The sequence below is a fragment of the Petromyzon marinus genome, chromosome 74, assembly GCF_048934315.1.
Source record: "Petromyzon marinus isolate PM22_M1 ecotype Great Lakes invasive population chromosome 74, UKy_Petmar_22M1.pri1.0, whole genome shotgun sequence".
Lineage (NCBI taxonomy): Eukaryota > Metazoa > Chordata > Hyperoartia > Petromyzontiformes > Petromyzontidae > Petromyzon > Petromyzon marinus.
The window spans coordinates 4,178,424-4,198,045 of record NC_133740.1 but is presented as its reverse complement, the minus strand read 5'-3'; the positions used below and the strand labels follow the sequence as shown (position 1 = coordinate 4,198,045).

Below are 19,622 nucleotides of genomic sequence, written 5' to 3'. Positions count from 1 at the left end.
GGGTAGTGATAGGGGTTGGGGTAGTGATAGGAGTTGTGATAGGGGTTGGGGTAGTGATAGGGGTAGTGATGGGGTTGGGGTAGTGATAGGGGTTGGGGTAGTGATAGGGGTTGGGGTAGTGATAGGGGTAGTGATAGGGGTTGGGGTAGTGATAGGGGTTGGGGTAGTGATAGGGGTTGGGGTAGTGATAGGGGTAGTGATAGTGGTAGTGATAGGGGTTGTGATGGGGGTTGTGATGGGGGTTGTGATAGGGGTAGTGATAGGGGTAGTGATAGGGGTAGTGATGGGGGTTGTGATGGGGGTTGTGATAGGGGTAGTGATAGGGGTAGTGATAGGGGTAGTGATAGGGGTAGTGATAGGGGTTGGGGTAGTGATAGGGGTTGGAGTAGTGATAGGGGTAGTGATAGGGGTTGGGGTAGTGATAGGAGTTGTGATAGGGGTTGGAGTAGTGATGGGGTTGGGGTAGTGATAGGGGTTGGGGTAGTGATAGGAGTTGTGATAGGGGTTGGGGTAGTGATAGGGGTAGTGATGGGGTTGGGGTAGTGATAGGGGTTGGGGTAGTGATAGGGGTTGGGGTAGTGATAGGGGTAGTGATAGGGGTTGGGGTAGTGATAGGGGTTGGGGTAGTGATAGGGGTTGGGGTAGTGATAGGGGTAGTGATAGTGGTAGTGATAGGGGTTGTGATGGGGGTTGTGATGGGGGTTGTGATAGGGGTAGTGATAGGGGTAGTGATAGGGGTAGTGATGGGGGTTGTGATGGGGGTTGTGATAGGGGTAGTGATAGGGGTAGTGATAGGGGTAGTGATAGGGGTAGTGATAGGGGTAGTGATAGGGGTAGTGATATGGGTTGGGGTAGTGATAGGGGTTGTGATGGGGTAGTGATAGGGGTAGTGATAGGGGTAGTGATAGGGGTTGGGGTAGTGATAGGGGTTGTGATGGGGTAGTGATAGGGGTAGTGATAGGGGTAGTGATAGGGGTTGGGGTAGTGATAGGGGTAGTGATAGGGGTTGGGGTAGTGATAGGGGTAGTGATAGGGGTTGGGGTAGTGATAGGGGTAGTGATAAGGGTTGGGGTAGTGATAGGGGTAGTGATAGGGGTTGGGGAAGTGATAGGGGTTGGGAAGTGATAGGGGTTTGGGTAGTCATAGGGGTAGTGATGGGGTTGGGGTAGTGATAGGGGTTGTGATAGGGGTTGGGGTAGTGACAGGGGTAGTGATGGGGGTTGGGGTAGTGATAGGGGTAATGATAGGGGTAGGGATAGGGGTAATGATAGGGGTAGGAATAGGGGTAGTGATAGGGGTAGTGATGGGGTTGTGATAGGGGTAGTGATAGGGGTAGTGATAGGGGTTGGGGTAGTGATGGGGTTGGGGTAGTGATGGGGTTGGGGTAGTGATAGGGGTTGGGGAAGTGATAGGGGTAGTGATGGGGTTGGGGTAGTGATAGGGGTAGTGATAGGGGTTGGGGTAGTGATAGGGGTAGTGATAGGGGTTGGCGTAGTGATAGGGGTTGGGGTAGTGATAGGAGTAGTGATGGGGTTGGGGTAGTGATAGGGGTTGGGGTAGTGATAGGGGTTGTGATAGGGGTTGGGGAAGTGATAGGGGTAGTGATAGGGGTTGAGGGAGTGATAGGGGTAGTGATGGGGTAGTGATAGGGGTTGGGGTAGTGATAGGGGTTGGGGTAGTGATAGGGGTAGTGATAGGGGTTGGGGTAGTGATAGGGGTTGGGGTAGTGATAGGGGTTGGGGTAGTGATAGGGGTAGTGATAGTGGTAGTGATAGGGGTTGTGATGGGGGTTGTGATGGGGGTTGTGATAGGGGTAGTGATAGGGGTAGTGATAGGGGTAGTGATGGGGGTTGTGATAGGGGTAGTGATAGGGGTAGTGATAGGGGTAGTGATAGGGGTAGTGATATGGGTTGGGGTAGTGATAGGGGTTGTGATGGGGTAGTGATAGGGGTAGTGATAGGGGTAGTGATAGGGGTTGGGGTAGTGATAGGGGTTGTGATGGGGTAGTGATAGGGGTAGTGATAGGGGTAGTGATAGGGGTTGGGGTAGTGATAGGGGTAGTGATAGGGGTTGGGGTAGTGATAGGGGTAGTGATAGGGGTTGGGGTAGTGATAGGGGTAGTGATAAGGGTTGGGGTAGTGATAGGGGTAGTGATAGGGGTTGGGGAAGTGATAGGGGTTGGGGAAGTGATAGGGGTTTGGGTAGTCATAGGGGTAGTGATGGGGTTGGGGTAGTGATAGGGGTTGTGATAGGGGTTGGGGTAGTGACAGGGGTAGTGATGGGGGTTGGGGTAGTGATAGGGGTAATGATAGGGGTAGGGATAGGGGTAATGATAGGGGTAGGGATAGGGGTAGTGATAGGGGTAGTGATGGGGTTGTGATAGGGGTAGTCATAGGGGTAGTGATAGGGGTTGGGGTAGTGATGGGGTTGGGGTAGTGATGGGGTTGGGGTAGTGATAGGGGTTGGGGAAGTGATAGGGGTAGTGATGGGGTTGGGGTAGTGATAGGGGTAGTGATAGGGGTTGGGGTAGTGATAGGGGTAGTGATAGGGGTTGGCGTAGTGATAGGGGTTGGGGTAGTGATAGGAGTAGTGATGGGGTTGGGGTAGTGATAGGGGTTGGGGTAGTGATAGGGGTTGTGATAGGGGTTGGGGTAGTGACAGAGGTAGTGATGGGGGTTGGGGTAGTGATAGGGGTAATGATAGGGGTAGGGATAGGGGTAATGATAGGGGTAGGGATAGGGGTAGTGATAGGGGTAATGATAGGGGTAGGGATAGGGGTAGTGATAGGGGTAGTCATGGGGTTGTGATAGGGGTAGTGATAGGGGTAGTGATAGGGGTTGGGGTAGTGATAGGGGTAGTGATGGGGTTGGGGTAGTGATAGGGGTTGGGGTAGTGATAGGGGTTGGGGAAGTGATAGGGGCAGTGATGGGGTTGGGGTAGTGATAGGGGTAGTGATAGGGGTTGGGGTAGTGATGGGGTAGTGATAGGGGTTAGGGTAGTGATAGGGGTAGTGATGGGGTTGGGGTAGTGATAGGGGTAGTGATGGGGGTTGTGATAGGGGTTGGGGTAGTGATAGGGGTAGTGATAGGGGTAGTGATAGGGGTAGTGATAGGGGTAGTGATGGGGGTTGTGATAGGGGTTGGGGTAGTGATATGGGTAGTGATAGGGGTAGTGATGGGGGTAGTGATGGGGGTAGTGTTAGGGGTAGTGATAGGGGTTGTGATGGGGGTTGTGAATGGGGTAGTGATGGGGGTTGTGATGGGGGTAGTGATAGGGGTAGTGATGGGGGTAGTGATGGGGGTTGTGATAGGGGTTGTGATAGGGGTTGTGATAGGGGTAGTGGTAGGGGTAGTGATAGGGGGTAGTGATAGGGGTAGTGATAGGGGTAGTGATGGGGGTAGTGATAGGGGTAGTGATAGGGTAGTGATAAGGGTAGTGATAGGGGTAGTGATGGAGGAAGTGATAGGGGTAGTGATAGGGTTGTGATGGGGGTAGTGATGGGGGTAGTGATGGGGGTAGTGATGGGGGTAGTGATAGGGGTAGTGATAGGGGTAGTGATAGGGTTGTGATGGGGGTAGTGATAGGGGTAGTGATAGGGGTAGTGATGGGGGTAGTGATAGGGGTAGTGATAGGGTTGTGATGGGGGTAGTGATAGGGGTAGTGATAGGGGTAGTGATAGGGGTAGTGATAGGGGTAGTGATAGGGTTGTGATGGGGGTAGTGATAGGGGTAGTGATGGGGGTAGTGATGGGGGTAGTGATAGGGGTAGTGATAGGGTTGTGATCGGGGTAGTGATAGGGGTAGTGATGGGGGTAGTGATGGGGGTAGTGATAGGGGTAGTGATAGGGTAGTGATAGGGGTAGTGATAGGGGTAGTGATAGGGGTAGTGATAGGGTTAGTGATGGGGGTAGTGATAGGGGTAGTGATAGGGTTGTGATGGGGGTAGTGATAGGGGTAGTGATAGGGGTAGTGATGGGGGTAGTGATGGGGGTAGTGATAGGGGTAGTGATAGGGTTGTGATGGGGGTAGTGATAGGGGTAGTGATAGGGGTAGTGATGGGGGTTGTGATAGGGGTAGTGATAGGGGTAGTGATAGGGGTAGTGATAGGGGTAATGATAGGGGTAGTGATGGGGGTAGTGATGGGGGTTGTGATAGGGGTAGTGATGGGGGTTGTGATAGGGGTAGTGATTGGGGTAGTGATGGGGGTTGTGATAGGGGTAGTGATAGGGGTTGTGATAGGGGTAGTGATAGGGGTAGTGATAGGGGTAGTGATGGGGGTAGTGATAGGGGTAGTGATAGGGGTAGTGATAGGGGTAGTGATAGGGGTTGTGATGGGGGTTGTGATAGGGGTTGTGATGGGGGTTGTGATAGGGGTAGTGATGGGGGTAGTGATAGGGGTAGTGATAGGGATTGTGATAGGGGTAGTGATAGGGGTTGGGGTAATGATAGGGATTGGCTTGGTTGTAGCTGGCGTGCGGGGAGCAGCAGGATGATGATGACGGGCTATGAGATGATCAACGTCTTCATAATTATCCCCATCACGCTTCGACCGCGTCATTCAGTCACAATACAATGACAAATGGAATGATGGTGGTGGTGAGGATGATAGCGGCGATAGCGGCGATAGCATTGATGGCGGTGGTGATAGCAGTGATGGTGATGGTGAGGATGATGGTGATAGCGGTGATGGTGAGGATGATGGTGATATCGATGATGGCGGTGGTGAGGATGGTAATCAAGTCACACTGCTCAATGCTATTCGACCAGTTCACCCTTGCACCCTCCAGCACTGCCTCCACCAAAACTTTTAGCCACCGCTCACCGCTCACCGCTATTCACCGATCACCGCTCACCACTCACCGCTATTCACCGATCACCGCTCACCACTCACCACTCACCGCTATTCACCGCTCACCACTCCTCACCGCTCCTCACCACCGGCGTGTGTGTCCCCCTTATCAGCGCGGAACCGCACGCTGCCACAGCGAGTGATTACCGAGTTCAACGCCTTCACCGTCGGCATCGGCCTGGACAAGGAGACCACGGTGGTGGTGCCCAACTCTGGTGAGATGTTGACTACCTCGCCTGGTCTATAGGAGGTCTGTGTCTCTCATCATCATCACGGTGGTTAGGAGATGTTAACTACCTCGCCTGGTATGCAGGAGGTCTGTGTCTCTCTCTCTCATCATCATCACGGTGGCTATGAGATGTTGACTACCTCGCCTGGTCTGCAGGAGGTCTGTGTCTCTCTCTCTCATCATCATCATCATCACGGTGACTATGAGATGTTGACTACCTCGCCTGGTCTACAGGAGGTCTGTGTCTCTCTCTCATCATCATCACGGTGGCTATGAGATGTTGACTACCTCGCCTGGTCTACAGGAGGTCTGTGTCTCTCATCATCATCACGGTGGCTATGAGATGTTAACTACCTCGCTTGGTATACATGAGGTCTGTGTCTGTCTCTCATCATCATCACGGTGGCTAGGAGATGTTAACTACCTCGCCAGGTATACAGGAGGTCTGTGTCTGCCTCTCATCATCATCACGGTGGCTAGGAGATGTTAACTCCCTCGCCTCATGGTCTGCAGGAGGTCGTGGGTTCGATCCCCACCCTGACGACGCCTGCTGCTGAATATTTGGAGTTTGCGTCTCTCTCATCATAATCACGGTGGCTAGGAGATGTTAACTACCTCGCCTGGTTTGCAGGAGGTCGTGGGTTCAATCCCGGACCCTGACGATGCTTGCTGCTAATATTTGGAGTTTGCGTCTCTCTCTCTCATCATCATCATCACGGTGGCTATGTGATGGTAACTCCCTCGCCTGTGAATGCTCCACACGGCGTTACTTACCGGGGCGGCATGCCGGATCCGAACCGCGAGCCGCTGCAGCCGATCGCTTTGAGCCTCAGAGGAGTCTCCACACAATACCGCGGGGATCTCAAAATTCACGCAGCTTTTTTATTTCTCTTCTCTCTCTCCCTCTCTCTCCCTCTCTCCTCTCCCTACGTCTCTGCTGTCGCTCGTGCGCAGTCCTCTGCTTGATAAAGGAGCCCAGGAAGCCGGTTAAGGTACGGACCTCCTGTGCACCGATTCCACATTCGCACGCACACACGCACACGCGCAGACACACACGCACAAACACAGACACGCACGCACACACAGGCACGCACACACAGGCACGCACACACGCACGCACACACGCACACGCACACAGACACGCACAAACACAGGCAAACACGCGCGCACGCACACGCGCACAGCCTTAATACCAAAAAAAGTGCGGTTAGCGAGCGCCTGATATTTTTTCAGCTGGCAGGTGAATATTATCGTTCAAATCGATTTGGATCACACAAAGCGGCAATCATTGTCCCTCTCCGGCACACCGGTAAGCGCTGACGTAGTAACTTTCGTTCACGTGACACAACCACCGAACTGATGGGTTGTGTCAGGTGGTGGTCGTGGTGATGGGTTAACGACACAACATTGTACATTCATACGCGATCTAAGTCCATAAACGAACTTTTATTGTGAAGACCATTTTTTTTCCAGACAGCTGCCCCCTTTGAAAATGCGTTGATGTGAGATGTTAAAGCACTCCGACAGACTCAGAATAGAAATATATTTTTTAAAATCGGATGAGCTATGAAGCTCTTTTCCCCCATATGTTCAGTGGTTTCGCAGATGTTCAGATACCGTTCAACTATTTTAACTACCATTTTTTTGTTTTGTTTACCAGCTAAGGCCCCAACCGAGCTGTGCGATGTAGGATCTCTTTCAGAAGCGACCTGGCCATCACAAATGATAGCTCTACGAAGTACACTTACTATCATCATCATCATCATGTGTAAAATTTATAGCAACAACCAAATGTTCTCAACGAGTGATCTCGATTCTAAATGTGGAGGGGAAAAAAGGCAGGTGACCCGGAGAGACACGCAAACTCAAAATATACAGCAGGTGTCAGGGTTGAGATCGAACCCACGGCCTCCTGTATACCAGGCGAGGTAGCTAACATCTCCTAGCCACCGTGGGACCCTGGCGATTATGCGGACGCCTCTGTCAAACGCAAACCATCATTAAAGCGTTACAAAGTACACGCCTATGCGATGTTTCCACCTTGTCATATACGGTAAAAAAATAAAAAAATTCCCCGTGTAGCCTTCATCAGACTGTTGGGGCAAGTGCTGTTAGCGAGCAGCACCTATGAAGTCCGGCACGGCGCACGAGGGGGTAGGTGGCCAGCACCACGCCCGGCCGCCTTTGTCTCCCCAGTGGCAATGTTTTACTACACACCGCTACACCAAGTACTCATTTGAGGTTGAGTCGATTGAGGGGAGACCCAGAACCGGTTCAGATAATCGTCACCAGTGTCGGTGGCCGTGAGCGGGAATCGAACTCCATTTCCCGGGTTCGTAGCGCAGCGTAGCGCTATCCACAACAGAGGTGTTTGGGTGAGATTGCGTAAATATATGTCGTTAAACCCGCCACCACCCGACACAGCCAATTAGTAAGCCAACTCTGGCTGTAAGCCTGATGATGCTAGTTTTAATTATTACTGGCAAAATGTCACCGTACTCGAATTGTCAATGTTGTAGTGGGTTTACTCTACAACACACCAAGGCCGTAACTATATTATATATTCCGGGGGACACATACCCCCCAATATTCAAATATGCTCAAAATGTCCCCCCTTATATATTGCTGTAAAATAGATTTCTGTTGATATGATTATGGTTATGGTTGTACTTTATTAATCCCTCATCTCTGCCATTACATACAATGAAACAAGAAAAGGTTAAAAGAAAAAACAGAACAATGTAATACAATACACTATTAGACATTATTGTAAAAAATAAATAAAAAGTCCATCCTATGTTTGAGTGAATTTTGTAATATTTTAGGCAGGAAATTCGTTTTTAAATTTAGATTTTTTTTTCTGGGTGGGATCCCCACACCCCCTGGAAGATTTGGTCACCCCCAATGTTCACTCCATGGCTACGGCCTTGCAACACACAACCAGTCAGTGCTGTACTAGTAACGAATTGGCACGTTTCGTTTACGTGAAAAACCCCGCACTTAATTATCTGCGTCGGGTGGTGGTGGCAGGTTTCACGACACATCCATATTTACGCGATCTAACCCCTAAAACAACTCCACTACGGATAATATTGGTCGCAAAAGCACCACTGCATGTTGAAACAGCGTAGCGATAACCGTGACCACACCACCGCTCCCCATTTACGGTATAAACGTGCATGCAGACATGCGATGTCGCACTTTTGACAGGGGGGAATGCTTTTTTTGCTTTTACAGGAGAAAGATTCGAAAGAAGCCAAAATGGGAGAAAACCACGAGTCGAGGTAATTAGCGTTACCCAGTCGCTGATCTCAAGGAGCGATAAACCATCTTCATCGCGCGAAGTCTGTGGTCGCCATCGCAGCAACAGTAGCAGCGGCGGCTTTTGGCTAAACCGTCGAACAAAGACGGTGGTCACCACATCATCACGTTGCACACACAAGGCGGCTTGTGTTGTGGCCGAAACGTCGTGAGAATATTATTGTGTTATTTTATTTTATACATTTATTATTTTATTCTCATTCTACATGGTGACTTTACCGAAAGAACCAAAGAAGATAAATCCTTGCAGTCACGAAAGCTTTAAATCGAAATTACCCATAGACTCAACACTACCCATAGACTCAACACTACCCATCGACTCAACACTGTCCATAGAATGAGAATAAAATAATAAATTAATAAAATAAAATAACACAATAAAATTATCACGACGTTTCGGCCACAACACAAGTGGCCTTCTTCAGGTGAAAGGAACAGACCTGTCGGGACGACAGAGCTTCAATGAACGTTGTTAAGATTTGTAGCGTCTGTTAAGCTGGTTTAGAGAAGTGAGGCACCTTGACAAAGGGGTTTACATATCAAACAGGAGAATTTAGCATTGATATAGCTGAGTGATTAGCTTGTGACTGGTTATAGAAATAACTATGTTAAAGTCAAAGCCTACACATCCACAGAGGCACCTAGTACAAATCAAAGAGGATAATTTAGCATTGAAATAGCTGAGTGATTAGCTTGTGACTGGTCACAGAAATGGCTATGTTAAAGTCAAAGCCTACACATCCACAGAGGCACTTAGTACAAATCAAACAGGAGAATTTAGCATTGAAATATCTGAGTGATTAGCTTGTGACTGGTCACAGAAATGGCTATGTTAAAGTCAAAGCCTACACATCCACAGAGGCACCTAGTATAAATCAAACAGGAGAATTTAGCATTGAAATAACTGAGGGATTAGCTTGTGACTGGTCATAGAAATTGCTATGTTAAAGTCAAAGCCTACACATCCACAGAGGCACCTAGTACAAATCAAACAGGAGAATTTAGCATTGAAATAGCTGAGTGATTAGCTTGTGACTGGTCACAGAAATGGCTATGTTAAAGTCAAAGCCTACACATCCACAGAGGCACCTAGTATAAATCAAACAGGAGAATTTAGCATTGAAATAACTGAGGGATTAGCTTGTGACTGGTCACAGAAATGGCTATGTTAAAGTCAAAGCCTACACATCCACAGAGGCACCTAGTATAAATCAAACAGGAGAATTTAGCATTGAAATAACTGAGGGATTAGCTTGTGACTGGTCACAGAAATGGCTATGTTAAAGTCAAAGCCTACACATCCACAGAGGCACCTAGTATAAATCAAACAGGAGAATTTAGCATTGAAATAACTGAGGGATTAGCTTGTGACTGGTCACAGAAATGGCTATGTTAAAGTCAAAGCCTACACATCTACAGAGGCACCTAGTACAAATCAAACAGGAGAATTTAGCATTGAAATACCTGAGGGATTAGCTTGTGACTGGTCATAGAAATAGCTATGTTAAAGTCAAAGCCTACACATCTACAGAGGCACCTAGTACATGGACGCCAAAGGGGCTGCAACAACTCGACTATCATATAGTAAACCGATGTGAAAAAAACCTAAGTCTAAATTACATCAATATAATAAATGTACTCAATATATTCTTCAATAAGCTGAGCTATTCACAGTAACTGGGTATACACTACACTATATAATGAATACCATATAGTAAACCAATAAAAAATAAAATATAAACTACATCAATGTTATCAATAAACTCTATATATTCTCCAATCAGCTAAGCTACCAACAATAAGTCGTTATATATCACAATGCTATATGGCGAAAAAAATGGGTGGATTCTTACCCTCAACTTCAGCACCACGGATAGCTACGAGCCCCGTTCAGACGGATGAGTTCATCCATGGTCGGAACGGAGGAGGGGGAGAGAGACAGCTGCGAGGCGCTGTTATACTCCATGTTGTAAACCATACCATTAACCGTGGTGTGAGAGGTATTAAGAGTCAATGCCGGCGAAAGAGCTGCGGTCTGAAGGTCATCGTAAAATACAATTAATTAAGAACGGAAATGGTTTAAAACATCTTTCCAATGGTTACTAAGCCAGAATCCATCTTCTCGGTTGAAATTGTCTCTGTGCTTGTATATGTGAATGGCCTCATGAACGAATCTCTCATGGTAGCCGGTTGGTTTGCAAAGAACCTCCGTCTTGGAGAAGTCAATGTCATGTGACGTTACAAATCTTAAGAACGTTCATTGAAGCTCTGTCGTCCCGACAGGTCTGTTCCTTTCACCTGAAGAAGGCCACTTGTGTTGTGGCCGAAACGTCGTGAGAATTTTATTGTGTTATTTTATTTTATTAATTTATTATTTTATTCCCATTCTACGTGACTTTACCGAAAGAACCAAAGAAGATAAATCCTTGCAGTCACGAAAGCTTTAAATCGAAACTGCCCATAGACTCAACACTGCACCATAGACTCAACACTACCCATAGACTCAACACTGCCCATAGACTCAACACTGCCCCATAGACTCAACACTGCCCATAGACTCAACACTGCCCATAGACTCAACACTGCCCCATAGACTCAACACTGCCCCATAGACTCAACACTGCCCATAGACTCAACACTGCCCATAGACTCAACACTGCCCCATAGACTCAACACTGCCCATAGACTCAACACTACCCATAGACTCAACACTACCCATAGACTCAACACTGCACCATAGACTCAACACTACCCATAGACTCAACACTGTCCATAGACTCAACACTGCCCCATAGATTCAACACTGCCCATAGACTCAACACTGCCCATAGACTCAACACTGCCCCATAGACTCAACACTGCACCATAGACTCAACACTACCCATAGACTCAACACTTCCCATAGACTCAACACTGCCCCATAGACTCAACACTGCCCATAGACTCAACACTGCCCATAGACTCAACACTGTCCCATAGACTCAACACTGCCCATAGACTCAACACTGCCCATAGACTCAACACTGCCCATAGACTCAACACTGCCCATAGACTCAACACTGCCCATAGACTCAACACTGCCCCATAGACTCAACACTGCCAATAAACTCAACACTGCCCATAGACTCAACACTACCCATAGACTCAACACTACCCATAGACTCAACACTGCCCCATAGACTCAACACTGCCCCATAGACTCAACACTGCCCATAGACTCAACACTGCCCCATAGACTCAACACTGCCCATAGACTCAACACTGCCCATAGACTCAACACTGCCCCATAGACTCAACACTGCCCATAGACTCAACACTGCCCATAGACTCAACACTGCCCATAGACTCAACACTACCCATAGACTCAACACTACCCATAGACTCAACACTACCCATAGACTCAACACTACTCATAGACTCAACACTGCACCATAGACTCAACACTGCACCATAGACTCAACACTACCCATAGACCCAACACTGCCCATAAACTCAACACTACCCATAGACTCAACACTACCCATAGACTCAACACTGCCCATTGACTCAACACTGCCCATAGACTCAACACTACCCATAGACCCAACACTGCCCATAGACTCAACACTGCCCATAGACTCAACACTACCCATAGACCCAACACTGCCCATAGACTCAACACTGCCCATAGACTCAACACTGCCCCATAGACTCAACACTGCCCCATAGACTCAACACTGCCCATAGACTCAACACTGCCCATAGACTCAACACTGCCCCATAGACTCAACACTGCCCATAGACTCAACACTACCCATAGACTCAACACTACCCATAGACTCAACACTGCACCATAGACTCAACACTACCCATAGACTCAACACTGTCCATAGACTCAACACTGCCCCATAGATTCAACACTGCCCATAGACTCAACACTGCCCATAGACTCAACACTGCCCCATAGACTCAACACTGCACCATAGACTCAACACTACCCATAGACTCAACACTTCCCATAGACTCAACACTGCCCCATAGACTCAACACTGCCCATAGACTCAACACTGCCCATAGACTCAACACTGTCCCATAGACTCAACACTGCCCATAGACTCAACACTGCCCATAGACTCAACACTGCCCATAGACTCAACACTGCCCATAGACTCAACACTGCCCATAGACTCAACACTGCCCCATAGACTCAACACTGCCAATAAACTCAACACTGCCCATAGACTCAACACTACCCATAGACTCAACACTACCCATAGACTCAACACTGCCCCATAGACTCAACACTGCCCCATAGACTCAACACTGCCCATAGACTCAACACTGCCCCATAGACTCAACACTGCCCATAGACTCAACACTGCCCATAGACTCAACACTGCCCCATAGACTCAACACTGCCCATAGACTCAACACTGCCCATAGACTCAACACTGCCCATAGACTCAACACTACCCATAGACTCAACACTACCCATAGACTCAACACTACCCATAGACTCAACACTACTCATAGACTCAACACTGCACCATAGACTCAACACTGCACCATAGACTCAACACTACCCATAGACCCAACACTGCCCATAAACTCAACACTACCCATAGACTCAACACTACCCATAGACTCAACACTGCCCATTGACTCAACACTGCCCATAGACTCAACACTACCCATAGACCCAACACTGCCCATAGACTCAACACTGCCCATAGACTCAACACTACCCATAGACCCAACACTGCCCATAGACTCAACACTACCCATAGACTCAACACTGCCCATAGACTCAACACTGCCCCATAGACTCAACACTGCCCATAGACTCAACACTGGCCATAGACTCAACACTGCCCGTAGACTCAACACTGCCCATAGACTCAACACTGCCCCATAGACTCAACACTGCCCATAGACTCAACACTACCCATAAACTCAACACTACCCATAGACTCAACACTACCCATAGACTCGACACTACCCATAGACTCAACACTGCCCCATAGACTCAACACTACCCATAGACTCAACACTGCCCATAGACTCAACACTGCCCATAGACTCAACACTGCCCATAGACCCAACACTGCCCATAGACCCAACACTGCCCATAGACCCAACACTACCCATAGACTCAACACTACCCATAAACTCAACACTACCCATAGACTCAACACTACCCATAGACTCGACACTACCCATAGACTCAACACTGCCCCATAGACTCAACACTACCCATAGACTCAACACTGCCCATAGACCCAACACTACCTATGGACCCAACACTACCCATAGACCCAACACTACCCATAGACCCAACACTACCCATAGACCCAACACTACCCATAGACCCAACACTACCCATAGACCCAACACTACCCATAGACCCAACACTACCCATAGACCCAACACTACCCATAGACCCAACACTACCCATAGACCCAACACTACCCATGGACCCAACACTACCCATAGACTCAACACTACCCATAGACTCAACACTGCCCATAGACTCAACACTGCCTATAGACCCAACACTACCCATAGACTCAACACTACCCATAGACTCAACACTGCCCATAGACTCAACACTGCACCATAGACTCAACACTACCCATAGACTCAACACTGCCCCATAGACCCAAAACTGCCCATAGACTCAACACTGCACCATAGACTCAACACTGCACCATAGACTCAACACTGCATCATAGACTCAACACTGCCCATAGACCCAACACTGCACCATAGACTCAACACTACCCATAGACTCAACACTACCCCATAGACTCAACACTACCCATAGACTCAACACTACCCCATAGACTCAACACTACCCCATAGACTCAACACTACCCATAGACTCAACACTACCCCATAGACTCAACACTGCCCATAGACTCAACACTGCCCTATAGACTCACCACTGCCCATAGACTCAACACTGCCCATAGACTCAACACTGCCCCATAGACCCAACACTGCCCCATAGACCCAACACTGCCCATAGACTCAACACTGCCCATAGACCCAACACTACCCACAGACTCAAGACTGCACCATAGACCCAACACTGCCCATAGACTCAACACTGCCCATAGACTCAACACTGCCCATAGACTCAACACTGCCCCATAGACTCAACACTGCACCATAGACCCAACACTGCCCCATAGACTCAGCACTGCCACCCATAGACTCAGCACTGCCCATAGACTCAACACTGCCCATAGACTCAACACTGCCCATAGACTCAACACTGCCCCATAGACTCAACACTACCCATAGACTCGACACTACCCATAGACTCAACACTACCCATAGACTCAACACTACCCATAGACTCAACACTACCCATAGACTCAACACTGCCCCATAGACTCAACACTACCCATAGACTCAACACTGCCCATAAACTCAACACTGCCCATAGACTCAACACTGCACCATAGACTCAACACTGCCCCATAGACTCAACACTACCCATAGACTCAACACTGCCCCATAGACTCAACACTGCCCCATAGACTCAACACTGCCCATAGACTCAACACTACCCATAGACTCAACACTGCACCATAGACCCAACACTACCCATAGACTCAACACTGCCCATAGACTCAACACTGCCCCATAGACTCAACACTGCACCATAGACTCAACACTGCACCATAGACTCAACACTGCCCATAGACTCAACACTACCCATAGACTCAACACTGCACCATAGACTCAACACTGCACCATAGACTCAACACTGCCCATTGCGTTGTCCTGCAGCACAGAGAGACTCCGTCACGGCCTGTGTTGCCGTGGTCAACTCTCGCGATGGTAAAAATCTTTCTCTCATCTCTCACCCCTCTCTCTCCAGCGTGACCAATGTGCCTCAACCCTCCAAAAGGTGAGTGTCTACTGGAGTCGCCCTCCTCCCCGAAACTCACTTTTTACCACTTACCTGTTGAGGCCGCCGCAGTGGCTAGGAGATGTCAACTACCTCGCCCGGTATACAGGAGGTTCTTGGGTGCGATCCTGACCCCGACGATGCCTGCTGTATATTTAGAGTTTCCGTGTCTCTCTCTCTTTCATCATCATACCAGGCGAGGTAGTTAACATTTCCTAGCCACCGTGTTAACTACCTCGCCTGGTATACAGGAGGTCGAAGGTTCGATCCCGACCCTGACGATGCCTGCTGTTGTTTATTTGGAGTTTGTGTGTGTCTCTCTTTCTCTCCCCGTGGTCGTGTGGATTTTTCTCCAGGTCCCCCGGTTTTTCCCCTCCACGTTTAGAATCGACGTCATGCGTTCAGCGTAATTGGCTCCACATCTCCACGTGGTGATGATGATGATGACGATGATGCTAAGCCGCCACTTCGTTGAGCGATAATTTGTGATAGCCAGCGTCGTCTCTGAAAAAAAGAGCTACACAGCTGGTCAAATCAAATAGTTTTAGTTTATGGCCCAGTAGAGGAGGAGGAGGAGTTAGAGGGCCTTGCATGTTGGTCCGTTCTTTCCGATCTCCACATTAACTCTTCTCACGCTTTGGGCTCTCCCCCTTCACGCTCGGCCAACTTCACCGTTCACTCCACCTCTCTCGTTTCTCGCGCAGTCTCCCTCGTTCTCCTATAACGCGGCGGCGGTGGAGGCTGTCGCGTTCCTGACGAACACCGCGTTATGGAAAATCGCTCTATAATTAATAATACCTCCTGTAATCACCCAGGAACGTCTGTCCTTAACGCTCGTGACGCCACTCCACATCGAACAGACCCCCTCATTAATATTCATGAGCAGGTGACGTCCTCCAAATGGGCACCCCTCCCATTATTATTACTACCTACTATGAGCCAAGAATGTCTGTGACGTCACTCCACGTCGACGACCAGCGCCCCCCCCTCATTAATAATAATGAACAGGTGATGTCACTCCTCATCGAACAGACCCCCTCATTAATAATCATGAGCAGGTGACGTCACTCCTCATCGAACAGACCCCCTCATTAATAATCATGAACAGGTGACGTCACTCCTCATCGAACAGACCCCCTCATTAATAATCATAAGTGGACGTCCTCCAAATAGACACCCCCCCCTCATTAATAATCATGAGCAGCTGACGTCACTCCACATGGGGGGGGGGGGGGCAGAGGCGCCTCCTCCCCCCCTCCTCGGCGTCAACTCCCAACCCTCACTACAAAGGCAGAACCCTCATCACGTCACGTGGTCTCCGTAACGCTACTGAGACATCAAAGTAAAAAGGACGTCGTGATGAACAAGGGATTATAACCTTATTAAAATGAAACAGGTCCGTGTCACCGCGCCCTTACAAAGTGCACACGCGCTAATGCAGTGAATATCTAGTCGCGGTCTGCTTTACGCTTGCAAGTTTCAGATCTACTGCAATACACACGTCCTTGGACGGGTTTATAGAATAGGAGGGTAAAGCACAGTCCGCGATAACGCCGTCGGATGCATAACGCAGGGCTGAATAAAGACTGAGGGGCGTGGGTAGCATCTAGAAGCATCCAGCAGCATCCCAATGCCTCCTTGCGCGATGTCGATGATGACGATGCTGTGCCAAGGCAGCCGCTGTACGACAACTTCATTCCTACTCGCGCGATGTGGTTCAGTTCTCTAGGTCACGTTATATTCAATTCGCGTTGTGAAAACTACACGCGGCGTTAGAGGAAAACGGACGGTAGCTTACACTCGTCTATAAATCTCTGCATGGCCTTGCCCCAACCTCATTGTGCCTCCCTCATCTCCTCCCATGTCCCCACCTCTCCTCCACTTTGTTCCCAATCCTCTTTTTGTCTGTCTCTGTTCCTCCTTCTCCCCTGGTGCCCAATCCCGTTGTCAATCCTTCTCCCTCCTAGCACTCCACCACTGGAATCAACTTCCCCTGTACACTGAGCAACACTGCCCGTGGACTCAGCACTGCCCATAGACTCAACACTGCCCACAGACTCAACATTACCCATAGACTCAACACTGCCTGTAGACTCAACACTACCCATAGACTCAGCACTGCCCATACACTCAACACTGCCCATACACTCAACACTACCCACAGACTCAACACTGCACCATAGACTCAACACTACCCACAGACTCAACACTGCCCATAGACTCAACACTGTCCATAGACTCAACACTGCCCATAGACTCAACACTGCCCATAGACTCAACACTCCCCATAGACTCAACACTGCCCATAGACTCAACACTGCCCATAGACTCAACACTACCCATAGACTCAACACTACCCATAGACTCAACACTACCCATAGACTCAACACTGCCAATAGACTCAACACTGCCCATAGACTCAACACTGCCCATAGACTCAACACTGCCAATAGACTCAACACTGCCCATAGACTCAACACTGCCCATAGACTCAACACTACCCATACACTCAACACTACCCATAGACTGAACACTGCACCATAGACTCAACACTACCCATAGACTCAACACTACCTATAGACTCAACAGTACCCATAGACTCAACACTACCCATAGACTCAACACTACCCATAGGCTCAACACTACCCATAGACTCAACACTACCCATAGACTCAACACTACCCATAGACTCAACACTACCCATAGACTCAACACTGCTCATAGACTCAACACTGCCCATAGACTCAGCACTACCCATAGACTCAACACTACCCATAGACTCAACACTGCACCATAGACTCAACACTGCACCATAGACTCAACACTGCCCATAGACTCAACACTACCCATAGACTCAACACTGCACCATAGACTCAACACTGCCCTTAGACTCAACACTACCCATAGACTCAACACTGCACCATAGACTCAACACAACCCATAGACTCAACACTACCCATAGACTCAACACTGCCCATAGACTCAACACTGCCCATAGACTCAGCACTACCCATAGACTCAACACTACCCATAGACTCAACACTGCACCATAGACTCAACACTGCCCATAGACTCAGCACTACCCATAGACTCAACACTACCCATAGACGCAACACTGCCCATAGACTCAACACTACCAATAGACTCAACACTCCCCATAGACTCAACACTGCCCATAGACTCAACACTGCCCATAGACTCAACACTACCCATAGACTCAACACTACCCATAGACTCAACACTACCCATAGACTCAACACTGCCCATAGACTCAACACTGCCAATAGACTCAACACTGCCCATAGACTCAACACTGCACCATAGACTCAACACTGTCCATAGACTCAACACTGCCCATAGACTCAACACTACCCATAGACTCAACACTGCACCATAGACTCAACACTGCCCTTAGACTCAACACTACCCATAGACTCAACACTGCCCATAGACTCAGCACTACCCATAGACTCAACACTACCCATAGACTCAACACTGCACCATAGACTCAACACTGCCCATAGACTCAGCACTACCCATAGACTCAACACTACCCATAGACTCAACACTGCCCATAGACTCAACACTACCAATAGACTCAACACTCCCCATAGACTCAACACTGCCCATAGACTCAACACTGCCCATAGACTCAACACTACCCATAGACTCAACACTACCCATAGACTCAACACTACCCATAGACTCAACACTGCCCATAGACTCAACACTGCCAATAGACTCAACACTGCCCATAGACTCAACACTGCCCATAGACTCAACACTGTCCATAGACTCAACACTGCCCATAGACTCAACACTGCCCATAGACTCAACACTGCACCATAGACTCAACACTGCCCATAGACTCAACACTGCCCATAGACTCAACACTGCCCATAGACTCAACACTGTCCATAGACTCAACACTACCCATAGACTCAACACTGCACCATAGACTCAACACTGCACCATAGACTCAACACTGCCCATAGACTCAACACTACCCATAGACTCAACACTGCACCATAGACTCAACACTGCCCTTAGACTCAACACTACCCATAGACTCAACACTGCACCATAGACTCAACACAACCCATAGACTCAACACTACCCATAGACTCAACACTGCCCATAGACTCAACACTGCCCATAGACTCAACACTGCCCATAGACTCAACACTGCCCATAGACTCAGCACTACCCATAGACTCAACACTACCCATAGACTCAACACTGCCCATAGACTCAACACTGCCCATAGACTCAGCACTACCCATAGACTCAACACTACCCATAGACTCAACATTGCACCATAGACTC

The 19,622-nt window shown here is 48.7% G+C and overlaps 1 protein-coding gene across 2 annotated transcripts in view; it reads left to right on the top strand.

Annotated features, from left to right (window-relative positions):
• LOC116958200 (uncharacterized) overlaps positions 1-19,622 on the top strand; it is a 43,916-nt gene that overhangs the window by 16,011 nt on the left and 8,283 nt on the right. The window contains exons 5-8 of one of the 2 annotated variants that reach the window (XM_032980706.2): positions 4,962-5,063; positions 6,032-6,069; positions 8,315-8,361; positions 15,267-15,296. In XM_032980706.2, the coding sequence (XP_032836597.2) occupies positions 4,962-5,063; positions 6,032-6,069; positions 8,315-8,361; positions 15,267-15,296 (217 nt within the window). The remainder of the gene's footprint in view (positions 1-4,961; positions 5,064-6,031; positions 6,070-8,314; positions 8,362-15,266; positions 15,297-19,622) is intronic. The other variant, XM_032980707.2, reaches the window with a different exon arrangement.